The sequence below is a fragment of the Equus asinus genome, chromosome 19, assembly GCF_041296235.1.
Source record: "Equus asinus isolate D_3611 breed Donkey chromosome 19, EquAss-T2T_v2, whole genome shotgun sequence".
NCBI lineage: Eukaryota > Metazoa > Chordata > Mammalia > Perissodactyla > Equidae > Equus > Equus asinus.
In genome coordinates, this window is record NC_091808.1 from 7,439,305 (window position 1) to 7,453,974 (window position 14,670).

The 14,670-nt window shown below is 58.0% G+C and overlaps 1 protein-coding gene across 1 annotated transcript in view; it reads right to left on the reverse strand.

The window, feature by feature from the left end:
- Nucleotides 1–2,579: 2,579 nt before the first annotated feature.
- Nucleotides 2,580–14,670, reverse strand: part of MROH2A (maestro heat like repeat family member 2A) — a 43,035-nt gene continuing 30,944 nt past the window's right edge. The window contains exons 27-41 of the mRNA XM_044751476.2: nt 14,365–14,488; nt 13,654–13,772; nt 12,625–12,777; nt 12,054–12,208; nt 9,948–10,107; nt 9,673–9,866; nt 9,172–9,309; nt 8,553–8,667; nt 7,217–7,363; nt 6,917–7,099; nt 6,230–6,385; nt 4,397–4,528; nt 3,653–3,755; nt 3,324–3,389; nt 2,580–2,847 (exon numbers count right to left, since the gene is read on the reverse strand). Of these exons, the coding sequence (XP_044607411.2) occupies nt 2,726–2,847; nt 3,324–3,389; nt 3,653–3,755; nt 4,397–4,528; nt 6,230–6,385; nt 6,917–7,099; nt 7,217–7,363; nt 8,553–8,667; nt 9,172–9,309; nt 9,673–9,866; nt 9,948–10,107; nt 12,054–12,208; nt 12,625–12,777; nt 13,654–13,772; nt 14,365–14,488 (2,067 nt within the window). The 3' untranslated portion in view covers nt 2,580–2,725. The remainder of the gene's footprint in view (nt 2,848–3,323; nt 3,390–3,652; nt 3,756–4,396; nt 4,529–6,229; nt 6,386–6,916; nt 7,100–7,216; nt 7,364–8,552; nt 8,668–9,171; nt 9,310–9,672; nt 9,867–9,947; nt 10,108–12,053; nt 12,209–12,624; nt 12,778–13,653; nt 13,773–14,364; nt 14,489–14,670) is intronic.

Below are 14,670 nucleotides of genomic sequence, written 5' to 3' on the forward strand. Positions count from 1 at the left end.
TGCCATCACACTGGGGTCTGGGGACACATTCAGTCCAGGGCCCTGTGAATCAGTAAGGAGCTGAGCACCTGGCCAAGGGCCTCACACTCGCAGGAGGCCCAGGCTGGCAGGGACTGCTGACTCGGGCTCAGCCAAGCCTGGAGTGGCCCCTGCCATTTTTCTAGACCCTTCTTTCTCGTGCCTGCAGCTTCCTAAGAAGAGCACAAACAATCCTTTCCTCTTTATCGGGAAAACTGTCGTCTTTGCCCCAAACTGCGTGTGCCTTGCCTCGTCCCCCCATCACACCCAGCAGACCTGTGCTGCGGTCTCCAGCCAGGCCAGGCCCACCTGCCAGAGGGGCTGGAAGATCAGGTTTTTGCTGTTCTGTCGTCTAGTGGAGGGAGACCGGGCAGAAGGGATTGGGCCTGGGCCCCAGGCAATTGATAGGCTCTGCTGACAAAGGACCCATGACCTTTATACGGAATGGTCTGTGTTTTGACTTTACATCAGTAACAGTACTCCATGCATTCTGCAACTTTGTTCCTCCGAGAAGTGTTTGACCGGCTGGGAGCTGCGACCCTGGGGGTTGCTCTCGTTTTAAGAGTCCTCAGGCCCACGGTTTACTCAGATGTCGTGCTGGCCATTTGCTGCTGAGAAGGCATTGAGCCGTGGTCCTTGTGCGTGTGTAGGTTTACCTGTGGCACAGACCTCGACGTGAATCGGCCTCCAATAGGCATGTCTTCAACTTCCCTAATGATTGCCTAACTGCTCTCCCAAAGGGCTGCTCCCATTTGCATTCCGGGGAGCAATATAAGAAGTGCCACTGCCCCATGTTACTGCCACAGTCGGTGCCACTATGGTGGCTGTGAAATGGACTACACTGCAGTTGGCGTGTCTTCCTGGGGTACTGGCTTTCCAAGCGTCCCCTCATGACACTTTTTGTTTGCTTTCTCACTGAGTTGGGTATATTGGATACCAATCCAATTACATGAACCAGTCTAGTTTTATACACATTGTAAGCAACTTCCTCCATCTGTGATCTGTCATTTAACTTGATGGCATTTTATTGTACAGCAGTGACACTTTAACAAAGTCAGATCGATTAACTATTTTTTCCCGCTTCTGCTGTTAACTTTTTTTTTTTTTTTGGTGAGGACGATTGTCCCTGAGCTAACATCTGTGCCAATCTTCCTCTATTTTTTATGTGGGACACTGCCACAGCATGGCTTGATGTGCAGTGTGTAGGTCTGTGCCTGGGATCGGAACCTGCAAACCCCAGGCCACCAGAGCCAAATGGCTGAACTTAACCACTATGCCATGGGGCTGGTCCCCCGCTGTTACTTTTAAAAGAAAACCTACCCTACTCTCAGCATCAAAAATACTGTGTTGTCAGGGGACAACCCCGTGCCCGAGTGGTTAAGTTCGCATGCTCTGCTTCAGCGGTCCAGGGTTTTGCCGGTTCGGATCCTGGGCACAGACATGGTATCAGTCATCAGGCCACGCTGAGGCGGCATCCCACATGCCACAACTGGAGGGACCCACAACTAAAATATGCAACTATGTACGGGGGGACTTTGGGGAGAAAAAGGAAAAATAAAATCTTTAAAAAAAAAAAAACTGTGTTGTCTTACATTTTCGCTTTTCAAGTTTAGCTCTAGAAACCACCTGGAAATGTTTTGCACCAACACAAAGGGAATGAGAGACCTAATTGTACAAATGTGTAGCTCTTTCCCCAGGCCTGTCGTGAGTGGCATAGCCGTGCCCACCATAGCAGTGGTCTCCAAGTTTTCCGGCAGCAACACTCTTTACCACTGGGCAGAAAATAACTTGGCCGTTGGTGGGGCTCGACTCTTTGGCCAGCTCAGCAGCCCTCTCCCGCCGGTGGAGCCCAGTGTGGGGAGCACCTTTGGCCGCTGTGGTGGGGACGGTCTGGAAATCCCACTTTTACTGGCTCTGGGGACAACCAGACTATTCTGCTGTTGCCCTGAGTGTGGGAAGTTTCCCCAACTCCCCTCCCCTCTCCCCTGCTTGTTTCTTGAACACGAAGATAATTTCTCCTTCTGGACCCTCAGCCGGGTTCTGTTCCAGGCCTCGCTGGGTCCCTGCCCCAGCCAGTCCCATCAGGCCTCAACGATGGGAAGGGTGAGGGTAGGCCGGGTGTCGTGTCACCTCCCCCTGAGGCTCTCCTGGATTATCTCCAGGCTGCTGGACACTCCCCGACACGCTGCAAGAGCACCTCCACCCTGGCTGCCACCCCCCTCTCCCTCTGCTGTGTATCACGGTTGGCTGCTGGACAACTCCTTTTCTTGTAAGGGTGGGATCCCCAGGAGCAGAGGCTGGACAGTAGCCCAGGCCCCCTCACCGCCTGGCACAGTGCCTGGCAGGGGACACGCCATCAGCATGGGTGCGACGGGAATGCAAGTGAAGACACAAAGGTGGCTTCAGATCCTTTGGGCTGAGGGGCCATCTGACATCACACACTTGGGGCAGGGCGGGGAGCAGGAATGAAATGGCCCTTTGAGACAGGTCTCCCTGTGCCCCACTGTCTTGGCTCTGGATGTCGTCACCCGACAGTCAGGACTCTGCCCTCCAAACGGCAATGGAGGTTTATTTCACCGCGAGGAAAGAGAGGGACAGGAGTATTTTAGAACAATGCGTTTCTTACAAACTAAACTAAAGCTCGTTTTTCTTGTCGCGGTGGGGTCTGGCGCTCCAGAGAGGTGGTTTACAGTTCCGCTCGGACCACCTAGGAGATCCCTTCGGGTGAGGCCAAGAGCCGGTGCTGACTACAGGTGTCCAAGATTTTGAGAGTGTCCAGCGCCGCCTTCCGGACCCCGGGATCAGAGTCCAGCTGTAGCTCCTGGAGAGCTGAGAGGGGCACAAATGGGAGAGCATCAGGACCCTCGTGGCCAGGCCCACCCTCCGTCCTGCGCGGGGTGATGGAGGGAACCAGCCCGGGGCTCGCGGGCAGCCGCGGGGTCCCCGTGCTTGGAGTCAGCGGACGGCAGGGGGCGCTGTGTCTTCACACCGTCTGCCATCTGTCACTCACAGGGACAGAAAGCTCACCCACAAACCCGGCTGGGGCGTGGGTCAGCTGGAGGAATCCGGGCGGAAGCCTTGCATAAATATGCGTCAAGGGGCGGGGGCAGGAGCACCGGGAACGAACACGCGTCTTCCTGGAAGCCCCTCCGCAGGCTCAGCCATCCCTGGGCGCCTTGGTCACACAGCCCCCACCCCCGCACCCCGAAATACAAGCGAAGGTTGCCTGGCTGCTCCCTCGAGCTGTTTCACCAAGCTCCCCAGTGGCTCAGCGGACCCAATATAGCCGAGTCTTCACTGCTTACAATTCCGTATCGCCGGGAAGTCCAGCTTTTTCAGATAATGTGCGGACATCTGTTTCATAATAATTCCTAAAATGATAGCCAGAGGAATAAATGCTCATCGCACGAACATGAGGTCAGAAAGAGATGCGGTTCTACCTTGTGAGGGTGTGTGTTAAGGATTTAGTTGCAGACGCCTAATTGAGAACGGGGCAGGTAGGCAGCAGGGAGCACGGAGGGTCACTTTTACCTGAGCTCTGGTCCCAGCGCCTGTCCGCCTCCCCCTCCAGACCCAGGTCTGTCCCCACCGGCCTGAAGGTCCCTGCTGCAGCCGGAGGCATCTGCTGGCTCACCTGCCAGGTTGCATGCGGCAATTCTGATCCTTGACAAGTTACTTTTCACGTAGGTCATTGTTTCCAGCAAGAAGCTGTAGAGAACAGCAGGCTTTTTCTGAGTCTGCAAAACCAAGTGATGCACAGAGCAGTGCAGGATGAGGTCCTGGAGACTGGCTGCTCACAAAGTGCATTCCCATCTGTCTGACGTGGGAGGGTCTGCCCAGAGAGGACAAGTGCTCATCCCAGCATCACACAGCAAATTAGTAACCGGGCGACTTAAGGACCTTCAGCCCCCTGTTGCAGTCTGTCTGACCCAGAGAGGGGGTTACATTTGTCCACAACCTGCAAGGCTGTCCAATATGGTAGCCACTGGCCACATGTGGTCCTTGAGCGCTTGAAATGTGGCTAGTCTGAATTAAGAGTAAAGTGCCTCCTGGATTTGGAAGACAGTACCCAAAAAAAACCGTGACCTATCACATTAATGATTTTTATATTGATTACATGTTGAAATGACAATGCTTGGATCTGTTGGGTTAAAGCAAATCTATTATTAAATTTGGTTTCACCTTGTCTCCCTTTTCATAACGTGGCTCCTAGAAAATTTAAAAATGGGTGTGTGGCTTGTGCTCACTTTCCATTAGACAGTGACACTTCACATCTGAAAGGTGAAGCCAGGGTCACAAGATAGAAGTCTGTTGGACCCTAAGCCCCAAGCCACCGGTGGCCCCCTCCAACAGACCCATCCGCCCTCAGCTTCCTCACCAGGACGGAGCACAGCGTTGCCTGGAACGCAGTCATCTTGTCAGCCGCACTGCTGTCACTCGGGCAGGAGGAGCCCTCCAGGGCCTTCCAGCCCCAGAAGCGCACACACTGAAACATGGTAGCCATGCACGCCTGGAGGCACAGGGCAGGACAGCAGGAGAGGCGTCAGGCGGTCACGCGAGGGGAAGGGCTGGCCAGAGAGCAGCCTCAGACAAGCCTCAGGAAGCCAAAGAAGGGCAGGCTGGTGGGCCGTGGAGGGTACCTGGGACCAGAGCCCCACCAGCCTATACGATGGTTGCGTGCGCACATATAAAAGGACCCTTGGGGCAGATACAGCCCATTCGCCCCCTTAGCCAGCACCTTCGTGCCCTCAGCAGCCCTGCCTGCGAGCTGCCCCTCCAGGAGATTGGGGTCGGGAGACTGGCTGGGATTGGCAGGACTGGGCGGGCTTTCTCATGTCCTCAGATGCCCTCCACCCAGCTCCTCCCGTCCCCGTGTCCCTGTGTCCCTGTGGACTGCAGCAGCCAGGCCCCCGGCCCCCGGCCTCCTGAGCCGTTAGGCCACAGAAGATATTGGTAGGAGACTGGAGGGCAGGAAGAGAGAGGTTGGGGTATCTATTCCCAGGGGAATGAGTGGCAGCTGTGTCGCCATCCTGTGTTGGCCTCCCCTGACCACACCCCTCTTGGTGGTCCCTTCACTAAACCCTCTGGTGACATTTCCGGGTGTGCCCTCAGTCCTCCCCTGAAGCACTGCCCCACAGGGCAGTTGCCGATGAAACAGGAAAGAGCGATGTGAGCCGCTGACAGAAGGTAGTGAGGATCCGTGAGGAAGGAAGTCTGTTTCGTGCCCTGGATCACCAGTGTCCCCGAGACAGAGCCAGGGAGGGAGGCAGGATGAGAGCAGAGAGCCCCAGTCAGGAGCTCCCTACAGGACACCCCTCACCTCCCTGGGGATGCCACCTAGACCACTGCGCCCCACGTGGACACCTGCAGCCCTCACAGCGACGTGGAGGGGATTTATCCTGCAACCCCAGAATCGGGGACGGGCACTGGTTGAAAATGAGCTGTTGAGCACCCTTTGTTTGGAGCCACCTGTATCCCCACAGCTTACTAAGAGGTGGCAGAACTGCCCCTAATCCTGGTCACCTCCCCACCACACCCTCCCCAGTCTATGTAGGAAGACAGATGGGGAGGAGAGAAGACAGAGGTCAGAGTCACGGGCAGTGCGGGGGAGCAGAGGATCCCCACACGTGTGTCCCCAGCTGACCAGTGTGAGCCTGGAAGAGGCAGCAGTTAGACAGGAGACGTGGGTCTCTCCCTGTCCCTCCTCCCATGCGCTGGAGGGGCTTGACCTCGGAGAAGGAGGAGAAATGTGGGGTCAGAGAGCCAGGCGCCCCTCCAGTATGCCCAGTGGCCCCAGCACAAGCCTGCCCCCTCCAGAGTAGGTGAGGAGAGATTTAAGGCAACTTTTAAATGACGGAATCGTAATAACGGGCATAATAAAATAATGAGGGCCAAATTCAAGAATCTGGTAGAAGAAAGGGCAGCCGGTGGAGGATGGCTGCAGGCTGTGCCTGGAGAAGAAGGAAACCAGACCATGTTTCCCCCCCAGAGCTGAGACTCCTCCATAAGCCGGTTTGTGGGTCGTCTTGAATGGTCCCTTTCCCCAGCCTGGAGGGAAGAGCTGGGCGGATCGTAGCCTCTGGGCTCCTGGGGAGACTGAGAGAGGTGGGGCAAGCCCGCAGCCAGCTCAGCCAGCAGACCCGAAGTTCGTTTTCCTTTTGGGGACAGTGGTCCCCAGACTTTGGGATACAACAGGGAGGGTGCGTCTTACTTGGGCTGCATCGGAGCAGGGGTCCTGGCAGTGCAGCATGAGGGGGATCCAGGCTTTCTTCACTTCCGCCTTGAAGAAATGCTTCTTGGAAATCCTGACCAGCTTTGCCAGCTTCCCGAAGAGGATGAAGGCCTTTAGACGCAGCAGCCCACTCTCCTGCGGCCGGGATGGACAAACGTGCGTGAAAGCCGGGACGGGGCGCAGGAAGCCCAGCAAAACCCCAGCCGCTCTCTGTGGACCCTTTTATATGCCTTGGCCCCTGCGAAGCCCTCTGGATCATTCTATCGGGACAGAGTCTCTCCATATTCTGGTATTTATGACCTTCTCTTCCCTGGATGAGGGCCGTGCTGGATCTGAAGGCGCGCCACTGCCTAGCAGAGCGCCCCCCCCCCCCAGCACGTCAGGGGTGCCCAAAGAGCCTCTGTGGGGTGCAAGGAATTAAAAGGGGAACCTCATTCCCCAACAGCAGGGCAGGAGGGTCCCGTGGGTCCTCGAATGAGAGGTTTTTTTTAACAAGATCCCATGATCAGCCAGTTGATTCGTCAGCCAAGTCAGGCCTGTAGCCCCTTCTGCTCCAGAACACATCTTTTCTTTACGGGATTAGAAGTGTTCACTGGGTCCCTGAGCGGGAGTTTGCGGAGACCCCGGTGGAGGCCAGGGCCGGCTGAGGCTCTCCTCTGGACTCACGTTGTTGAAGAAGGCTCTGCACTGCTCGGAGATGGCGTCGAAGGATGACCCCACGTCTCCTTCCCGGAGCTCAGCCAGGATCTTGGCCAGGGCCTCCATGCCCTCAGAGGTCACGCTGGTGCTCATGGGCTCCCTCAGGGAACACAGGCACTTCTCCAGGAGGACCTTCCGGTACTGCCTCACCTGGGGGGCACGGGGAGCCTTCAGCCCCCACTGTTTGACCAGAACATGCCCACGCTGGACCCTTAGCCCGCCAGGCCCTGCACCCCAGGCCTCTGGGCTCAGGGTCAAGCACAGCACCTTCTTGGGGGCGCCGAGGGCCATGTTGCCGAGGGCGCGCAGGGAGAGCACCCGCAGCGCCACATCCTCCTGGTCCACGCCCCTCTCCAGCATCGACACCACGGGCTTCAGCAGCTTCTCCTGGTACAGAATTGGGTCGCTCATGAACTAGAAAGGAGAACTTTTTACAATTACCCCCAATACAGGCTCATTTCCCAGCCACGAGAAGGGATGTGTGAGCATATTCAATGAGCAGAATGGTCTGTCTGTGGATAGGGGAGGATTCTGAGCCCAGACTCCCGGGACCAACTCTCGGCCCTCCACCTGCCAGCTGTGGGACCCTGGCAAGTCACCCAACCCCTCTGAGCCTCAGTTTCCTCATCTATAAAAAGAGGAGGATGTTAGCACCTGCCTCAAGGGTTGTTGTTCAGAAGCAAGAACGAAATACCTGAGAAATGCTAAATGAGTGTTACCTACGTTCACACATTCATTCATCATTCATGTCTTCAGTTAACACGACCAAGCAGCCACCATGTGCAAGAGCCGTGCCCACTGTGTCTGAACAGAAATGCACAAGAAGCGTGAATTTCCCTCATCTGGGACTCAGAGAGTCACTATTGGCCTGGCACTCAAAGCGCCAGGACCTCAGGCCAACGGGGCCCCCTCTGGCATGTGTGGGTGTGCGCGCATGTGGGAGTGTTTTAAATAAACTGAAATAAAACCAAACACCAAATAAATGACTTCAATGTCAAATCTTTACTCTGCGGCCCTTTACAGAAAGCATTTGCCCCTGAGCTATGTCAGTGTTTGGTTCCAAGGGCAAATTGGACATCGTGCAGCCAATGAAACTTCTCCTAAAGTTTTCTGGCGAATTCTCTCAGGACCCCATAAGCACCCCACCTGCGTGGAAGGGGAGCTGGCCCCAGTGGCCATAACACCCTTCCTCAGCCTTCCTTCCTGGCAAAGCCCGTTTGCCTCGCAGGGTCTTCCTGTGCAAGAACTCCCCCAGAACCTGGATCCCAGCCAGAGCCCGAGGCGCCCTCCTCTGGGAGGTCCCTGGGTGTCCTGGCACTCGCTATGCCACAGGTCACTTAGCTGTTGCACTTCAGGGCACAGATCGGTTCTCAGCAACTCTGTCCCCTCAGTGCCCACCCCGAATTACTCTAGTGATGAATGAATGAAGGAGTGAAGGAGTGAATGAACACACAAATGAGAGATGCTCCCCTGCCCCATGGACTCAGATGCCCCTGAGAGCCTGGGTGCCTGTCCCTGAGGTGAGCCCCCCCAGGAGAGCACTGGGGTCACCCGCCACCCACCCCAGCCCGCCCCAGTGCCCTCCCTGAACCCCGAGCCTCACTTCCACGCAGGCGGCGGTGCTGCTGACACGGCAGCTCAGGACTTCCGAGTCCATGCCCCTGAGCACCAGCTCCGATAGCCTCTGCCTGTAGCCCTGCACGTGCCGCATGCACAGCCTGCAGGGGGGACAGCAACCCCCACTGGGGGGAGGGCCTCTCAGCTCCTGCCTGCCAAGGCTGCACCAGAGCCAGACACCAAAAGGCAGATCTCTGAACATCTCTGGGCTGCTCCCTCCTCGCCCAGGAGGGTTTGGTTGGGGTGTGGCTAAATACTTACTTTCAATGTCCTTTTTAGGAAAGGGGACTCAAATGGGGGCCACTCGTGACTGATCAGGACCTGGGAGTCAGGATGACTCCCCATGCTGGCCCTGCTTGGGAGCGCTGTGTGGCTTTGGGCAAGCCCCATTCCGCCTCTGACCTCACATTTCCTGCCCTGGAGCACGAAGGTTTGGAATGAAAGATCCCCTTTGCCCTGCACATGACCACCATCTCAGAGTCTGGGACACGGGTCAACCTGGCCTTCCCCCGGAAATGAGGCATTCCACCAGGACCTAGACCTTCCAGCCAGGAGATGCCTCTGCAAGTCCCGCGGCCCCACCCCCAAGGGGGCCTGACACCCACCTGGCCAGCAGGCCCACTCCTTGCAGGAACGTCGAGCTGCTCTCCAGGAACACCCACACGCCCTGCTCTTCCAGGTTGTGGACCAGCTGCTCATTGTTGAGTCTCCGGAACAACAGCTGCATGGATTTGATCGTGACCCTGGAAGAAGGTGGGACTGCGTCATGACGCAGCTGCCCCGTGGGGAGCACCCACTGCACTTCAGAGGGGTAAGCATTACACCCAGGTCCCTGACGCAGGGGGTCCCTAGGCTGGGCCCAGCCAAGGGGCTAAGGGACGACGATGCGAGACGGTGGCTCCGCAAACTCTGAGAACCACACTGTGCTGGACACGTTTGAGGGAGGGTCATGAGTGAGATCATCTTCTGGAAACTTCTCTCCCACCAAGAGGGGATGATGAGGGCCTCTCCGTGGAGGTAACTCCTGGAGTCTAGTGACTTTTAAGAGGCAGCATCTGGCCCAGGCCCATGGCCTTGCACTCCATGCCCCCCTCCCTTGAGAGCACCTTTGCAGGTTCATCTCCTCAGGGAGGGTCCCTGAGTAGAGGAGTCTCCACGTCTTCAGGACGGGCGACACAGCCTCTGGCCCCTGGCTGCTGCTGAGCTGCAGCAGGAGGGTGTAGACAAGGTCCGGGAAGATGTCTGGGAGCTTGTCGTCCTTGTCCATCTTCTCAATGAGAAGGTGGATGGTGCATAGGGTCTGCAGAGAGAAGGGCCAGAGGCCTCAGGGCTCCCACTCTGAGCCCCCTGAGGGGCCCTGGGGCCTGGCCCTGTGACTCACCATCAGAGGGTCCACCGCAGCCAGGCGCCAGATGTCAGCCTTGGAGGCGGCGTTGGCCCCGGAGGTGAACCGTGACTGCAGCCTGCCCATCAACCCACGGAGCATCATCCGGGCAAAGGGCATGTTCTCTGCCACAGCCAGCCACACCTCTGTCAGGTGGCTAGCCAAAGAGAGGGAACAAGGACTGTGGGTCTCCTGCCATATGCCCTGGCAGGTAAGAGCCCCTTTGGACCTCCAGGCAGCCCCCTGAGTAGGGGTTGGCCTCTGGAGCCTGAATCTCAGGGAGGCGGAATAAGTCAGAACAGGTTGCACAACCGGAACCCAAGTCCCTGCCTCCACCCTCAGCCTCCTCCCTCTGCTCATGGTACTGAAGGGAAAGCCACAGCCCCCTGGGAGGCCCAGGCTCTCGGTCTGCGTGACCTTGGAAGTCCCCATCCAGCCTACTGTTTGATGACGTTACGGGCATGTCCAGTGACAGCCTCCAGGTACCCAATTTGTGTCAGGCTGGTCCTGGGCAGCTAGCTGATATTATACCACCTACTCCTCCCAACACATCTCTCTGGGGAAGATATTTCCATCTTTGTATTCCACAGAAGAGGCAATGAGGCTTGCAGAGGCCAGGCAACCTGCCAGACCACGCTCTGAAGCAGCCTCCCGATCCCCAAGCCCAAGCGGACTGCGGGGAGCTGAGTCTGGGGGAAGGAGACACGGCAGGGGGCCTGGTGGTAGGAACTGAATGGAGGGGTGGGCACAGCGTGCTCATCAGCCACAACTTCTCGTAAAGAAGCCATGGAGGGGGGACGAAATGGCAGAAACAAGGAAACAGGAAAGCAGGGCCTCAGTCCCACAATGGCAAGAAAAATCCACGTGAGCTTGAAGAAAGACCTGGGTTCCAGAAGTGAATGCAGCCCAGCCAACACCTTGGCACAGCCTGTAAGACCCTGAGCAGAGGGGCCAGCTCAGCCGCGCCCAGGCTCCAGACCACAGAAACTGTGAGATGACAAATGGGTGCTGTTCTAACCTTCCAAGTTGGTGGCAATTTGTTACACAGCAATAGCTGACTGACACAGTGATAGCTGACCGACACGGTGATAGCTCACCGACACTGCGACACCTGGTATGAGGTGGCCACCGAGAACGCCAGCCTAGCAGGGATCCCCACGCCAGCTCCGCTCCGAGAGCTGCTGACCCTCGTTAAACCAAGCCATCTGCACTGCTCTCCCACCTGGGCCTGTGGCAGGGCTGCCCTCACAAGAAGCAGCTCCACAGCTGGTGGAGCCAGGCCTGCAATTCACACAGGGCGGCCCTTGACCTTCTTGATCTGAGGCCTGTGTTCGAAACTCTCTCTTCTCTGTTCCCAGAATCTTTCATGACATCTGCCACGTCTCCCTCCACCAACATCTCCAGGTTTCCCTTTGCTCTTTGGTCTCAGCTGCTCTGGGGACCACTGCCCGCCTCTTTCTGGGCCCTTCCCCCACGAATTCTAATACCATCCCAACACTCCCCAAATTGGGTGAGATCCTGCCAGCTGCCTGTGCGACACTGTGACAGAGGGCCTCACACCATTTGTGAAGGTAACACTGAGAAGGATAGGGTGGCACTGCTTTACCGTGAGGCCACCTGAGGGGCTTGAGACTCTGCCATTTCATCCCTTGGGTACCTGGGCCAGTTGCTTCCCCTCTCAGGGCCACATTTGGAAAGGAAGGACAGAGTGGAGCTTCCCCGGAGGCCTGCTCTGGAGGCCTTGGGGGCCACATCCTGTGGTTTATCCTGGAGAAGCCCAAAGTCAGAGGGCGCCCGGAGTTCTGTCCTCCACAGGGAAGGAAAAGGCCGCCTGGTGAGGCCCACAAGGTACCACCAGGACACGTGAGAGGCTATGGGATCCAGATTCCAGCTCAATATGGCCAAGCTGTAACACTGGGGCTCCAGGACCGCAACTCCCCAGAGGCTGTACCTCCCAGGCGCTGCAGGGAGAGGGTCTGACCCAGCCCAGGGGCGGGCAAGGCACGACTCAAGGCCCCGGTCTCCTGACACGCATCACTGGTGGCAAGTCAGGCACAGTCCGGGTTGCACAGGAGACCTTGGCCGCCCGCCCAGGGCACCCACCTCTCCATCGGCAGAGGCTGCCTCAGGAGTGACGTGAGGACGGTCTCCTGGTGGTAGTGCGCCAGCAGGAGGATGCCCTCGATGAGGAGGCGCCGCACCTCCAGGTGGTCCACCACAGGCAGGTGCACCAGGATGGCGCCCAGGATCTCGGCCACCTGGGGAGGGGTTGGGGCATCACCAGGACAGCCGGGCCCCCAGGGGCCTCCTGCCCTCACCCCACTGCACACCCCTCCTCCAAGGACTCTTGCCCAGCTGGACAATGGTGGGTTAAACCACCAGCACTCCTTCCAGTGCATCCTTTGGTTTCTTCTTGGATTCATCAGGTTTTCAGCGTGGGAGGCAGTGCACTCTGGGAGAGCGAGCCTCGGGCCTCCAGTCCGCGTCCAGTTTCTGACCAGCCCACCTTCAACACATTTCTTTCTTGTTCTAGAACTCTACTTCTGCCTCCTCTTTACAACCAGGGATTTGGGGAGGCATTCCCAGTGAGCACAGCTGGGCCCTTGCCCGACCCTCTAGTCTGGGTGCACCAGGCAACCCCAGGCCCCAGGTGGCCCGGCCGCAGCTCTGCCACCTTGTCCTCCAGCTCCTTGACCCTCATCTGGAGGAAGGTGCCTATCCAGGTGACCGAGGCCTTGTCGTGCTGGAGGTCCAGGGCCCCGATGTTCTCACAGAGCTTCTGGATGAGCGAGACTACGTCGTCACAATTAAACTGCATGCACACCACCTAGGACCAGAGCAGGCCAGTCCTGGGGTCTGACGGCCGAGTCCCAGGCCAACTCCCCCGCCCCCGCCTGCCACTGCTGACATCACCTCCTCCTCTGCCCAGCATCACAGCCCCCGCCCTGGCCCCCATCCTCCCTCAAACCGCTGCCACGGCCTCCACGCCTCCCTGCACAGCCCAGCCTCTCACTGTCCCAATCATGGGCCTGCTCAGGATGTCACTCCTCTACCTCAAAGCCATTGGGGCTCAGCCTGGATTTCCAAGGCCCTTGGGATGCGCCCCTCAACCTCCCTCCCACCTCATCGCCTGCCCCCACCCTGCACAGGAAGCCTCATTCTAAGCTCTCCCCATCCCATCTCTATTGCCCTGCAGCCTTCCCCCAGGATGTGCCCTGAGCCCTGACGCCCTCCGACCTCATCCTGCTGGTTCACAAGCCCCCTGCTGCAGGGAGCTGCCTCTGCCCCCTGACACAGAAGTGACCTCGCCCCTCTGCAGCCCCGAGAGTTTGGGCGGCTCTGGGCATTTCCAGGCATCAGTGTGCCATCCGTGGGCCTGTGTGCCAACACCTGTGGGCAGGGCCTTGTGTGCATTCTCTCTGGTGTCCCCTTCCCCCGCAGTGAGGCACGTGATAGGGATGGAGAAAAGACAGCTAGACACTGTTAAGTACCTACTGTGTGCCAGGCATCTCAGAGCAGACCTTACATATCGAAGGCCATTTAAATAGAGATGACATGAGCTGGACCAAAGGCGATGGGAGCTGCGACCCCCAGAGGAGGATGGGGGCTTTGTGGCCAGACTGAGCAAGGTGCCCCCCGCCCCAGAGATGGCCCAGGTGCCCGAGACCAGCCCAGCAGCCCACACAACCTTCCCACTTGTCACCTTGGCAATTCTGGAGGACACGCTGAGAATCCTTTCGTCATCCAAGCCCTGGAGATCATCCTTACACTTGGCGAGCTCCCGCTCCGTGGAGGCGCCCCATGAGTAGCAGGTCTGGCTTGCTGTTGGGGTACAATTTCAGACACGTTCAGCAAGGACCCAGGGCCCAGACACAGGCCACGTCGTGGCTGTCTCTGGCCCTGGCTTTCTGGGCACCCTGGCTCCGCGGGCTGAGTCACCCTCCAGCGTCCGGACATCCCATCCCTTCTTGCCTTTGCTCTTATTGCTCCCTCTCCCCACGCCACCTCTACATGCCACTCAGATGTCTGCTCTCCTGGAGACCGTCCTGTGACCGATGCTCCACCAGCCACCAGCCGCCAGCCACCAGGCGCCAAGCCATAGGCAAACTCTCTACCTCTGAAGGTCACCACCCTGCATGCTCTCCAAGCTCATCTCTGGCCAGTTCTGCACTGTCCTTTGTATCTGCAAGCTGAGCTTGCCCCAGTGGGGCCCCTCAGTGCCTGACACATGCCCTTAGCAAGTTTCACGGAACAAATGAGCCTCTCCTTCTAGAAACTTCCATGGCCTATCGGTGATCTCTGCGCCCACTCCACACCACCTCAGAGAGGCTGTGCTCCCCCCTAGGATGCCCCTGCTGTCAGCCCTCCCTCCCGGCCTGGAGAGGCTGGTCCTGATGTCCTGCCTTCCCCCTACCGTGAAGATCCAGCAGGCTGGACAGGACATCCATTGAGGTCATTCGGGTTCTCCTGTGGGAGTCACAGGTGCACGGGGCGATGAGTCCCACCAGCGTGCCAAACTGCCCCAGCTTCAGGGGGATCTGAGGGAAGGAGACTTCAAAGCTCGCACCCTCTGTGTGGACCTGGTGCACACGCACACGCAGTGCTGCCCAAGAGCAGTGTAACAGGCAGTGGGAGAGGGCAAATCCCCCCTCTGAAAACACATTCTCTGTCTGGGAAGGGGGAGGACGCCACCATCCGCCTGCTGAGCCCCACCTGGGCC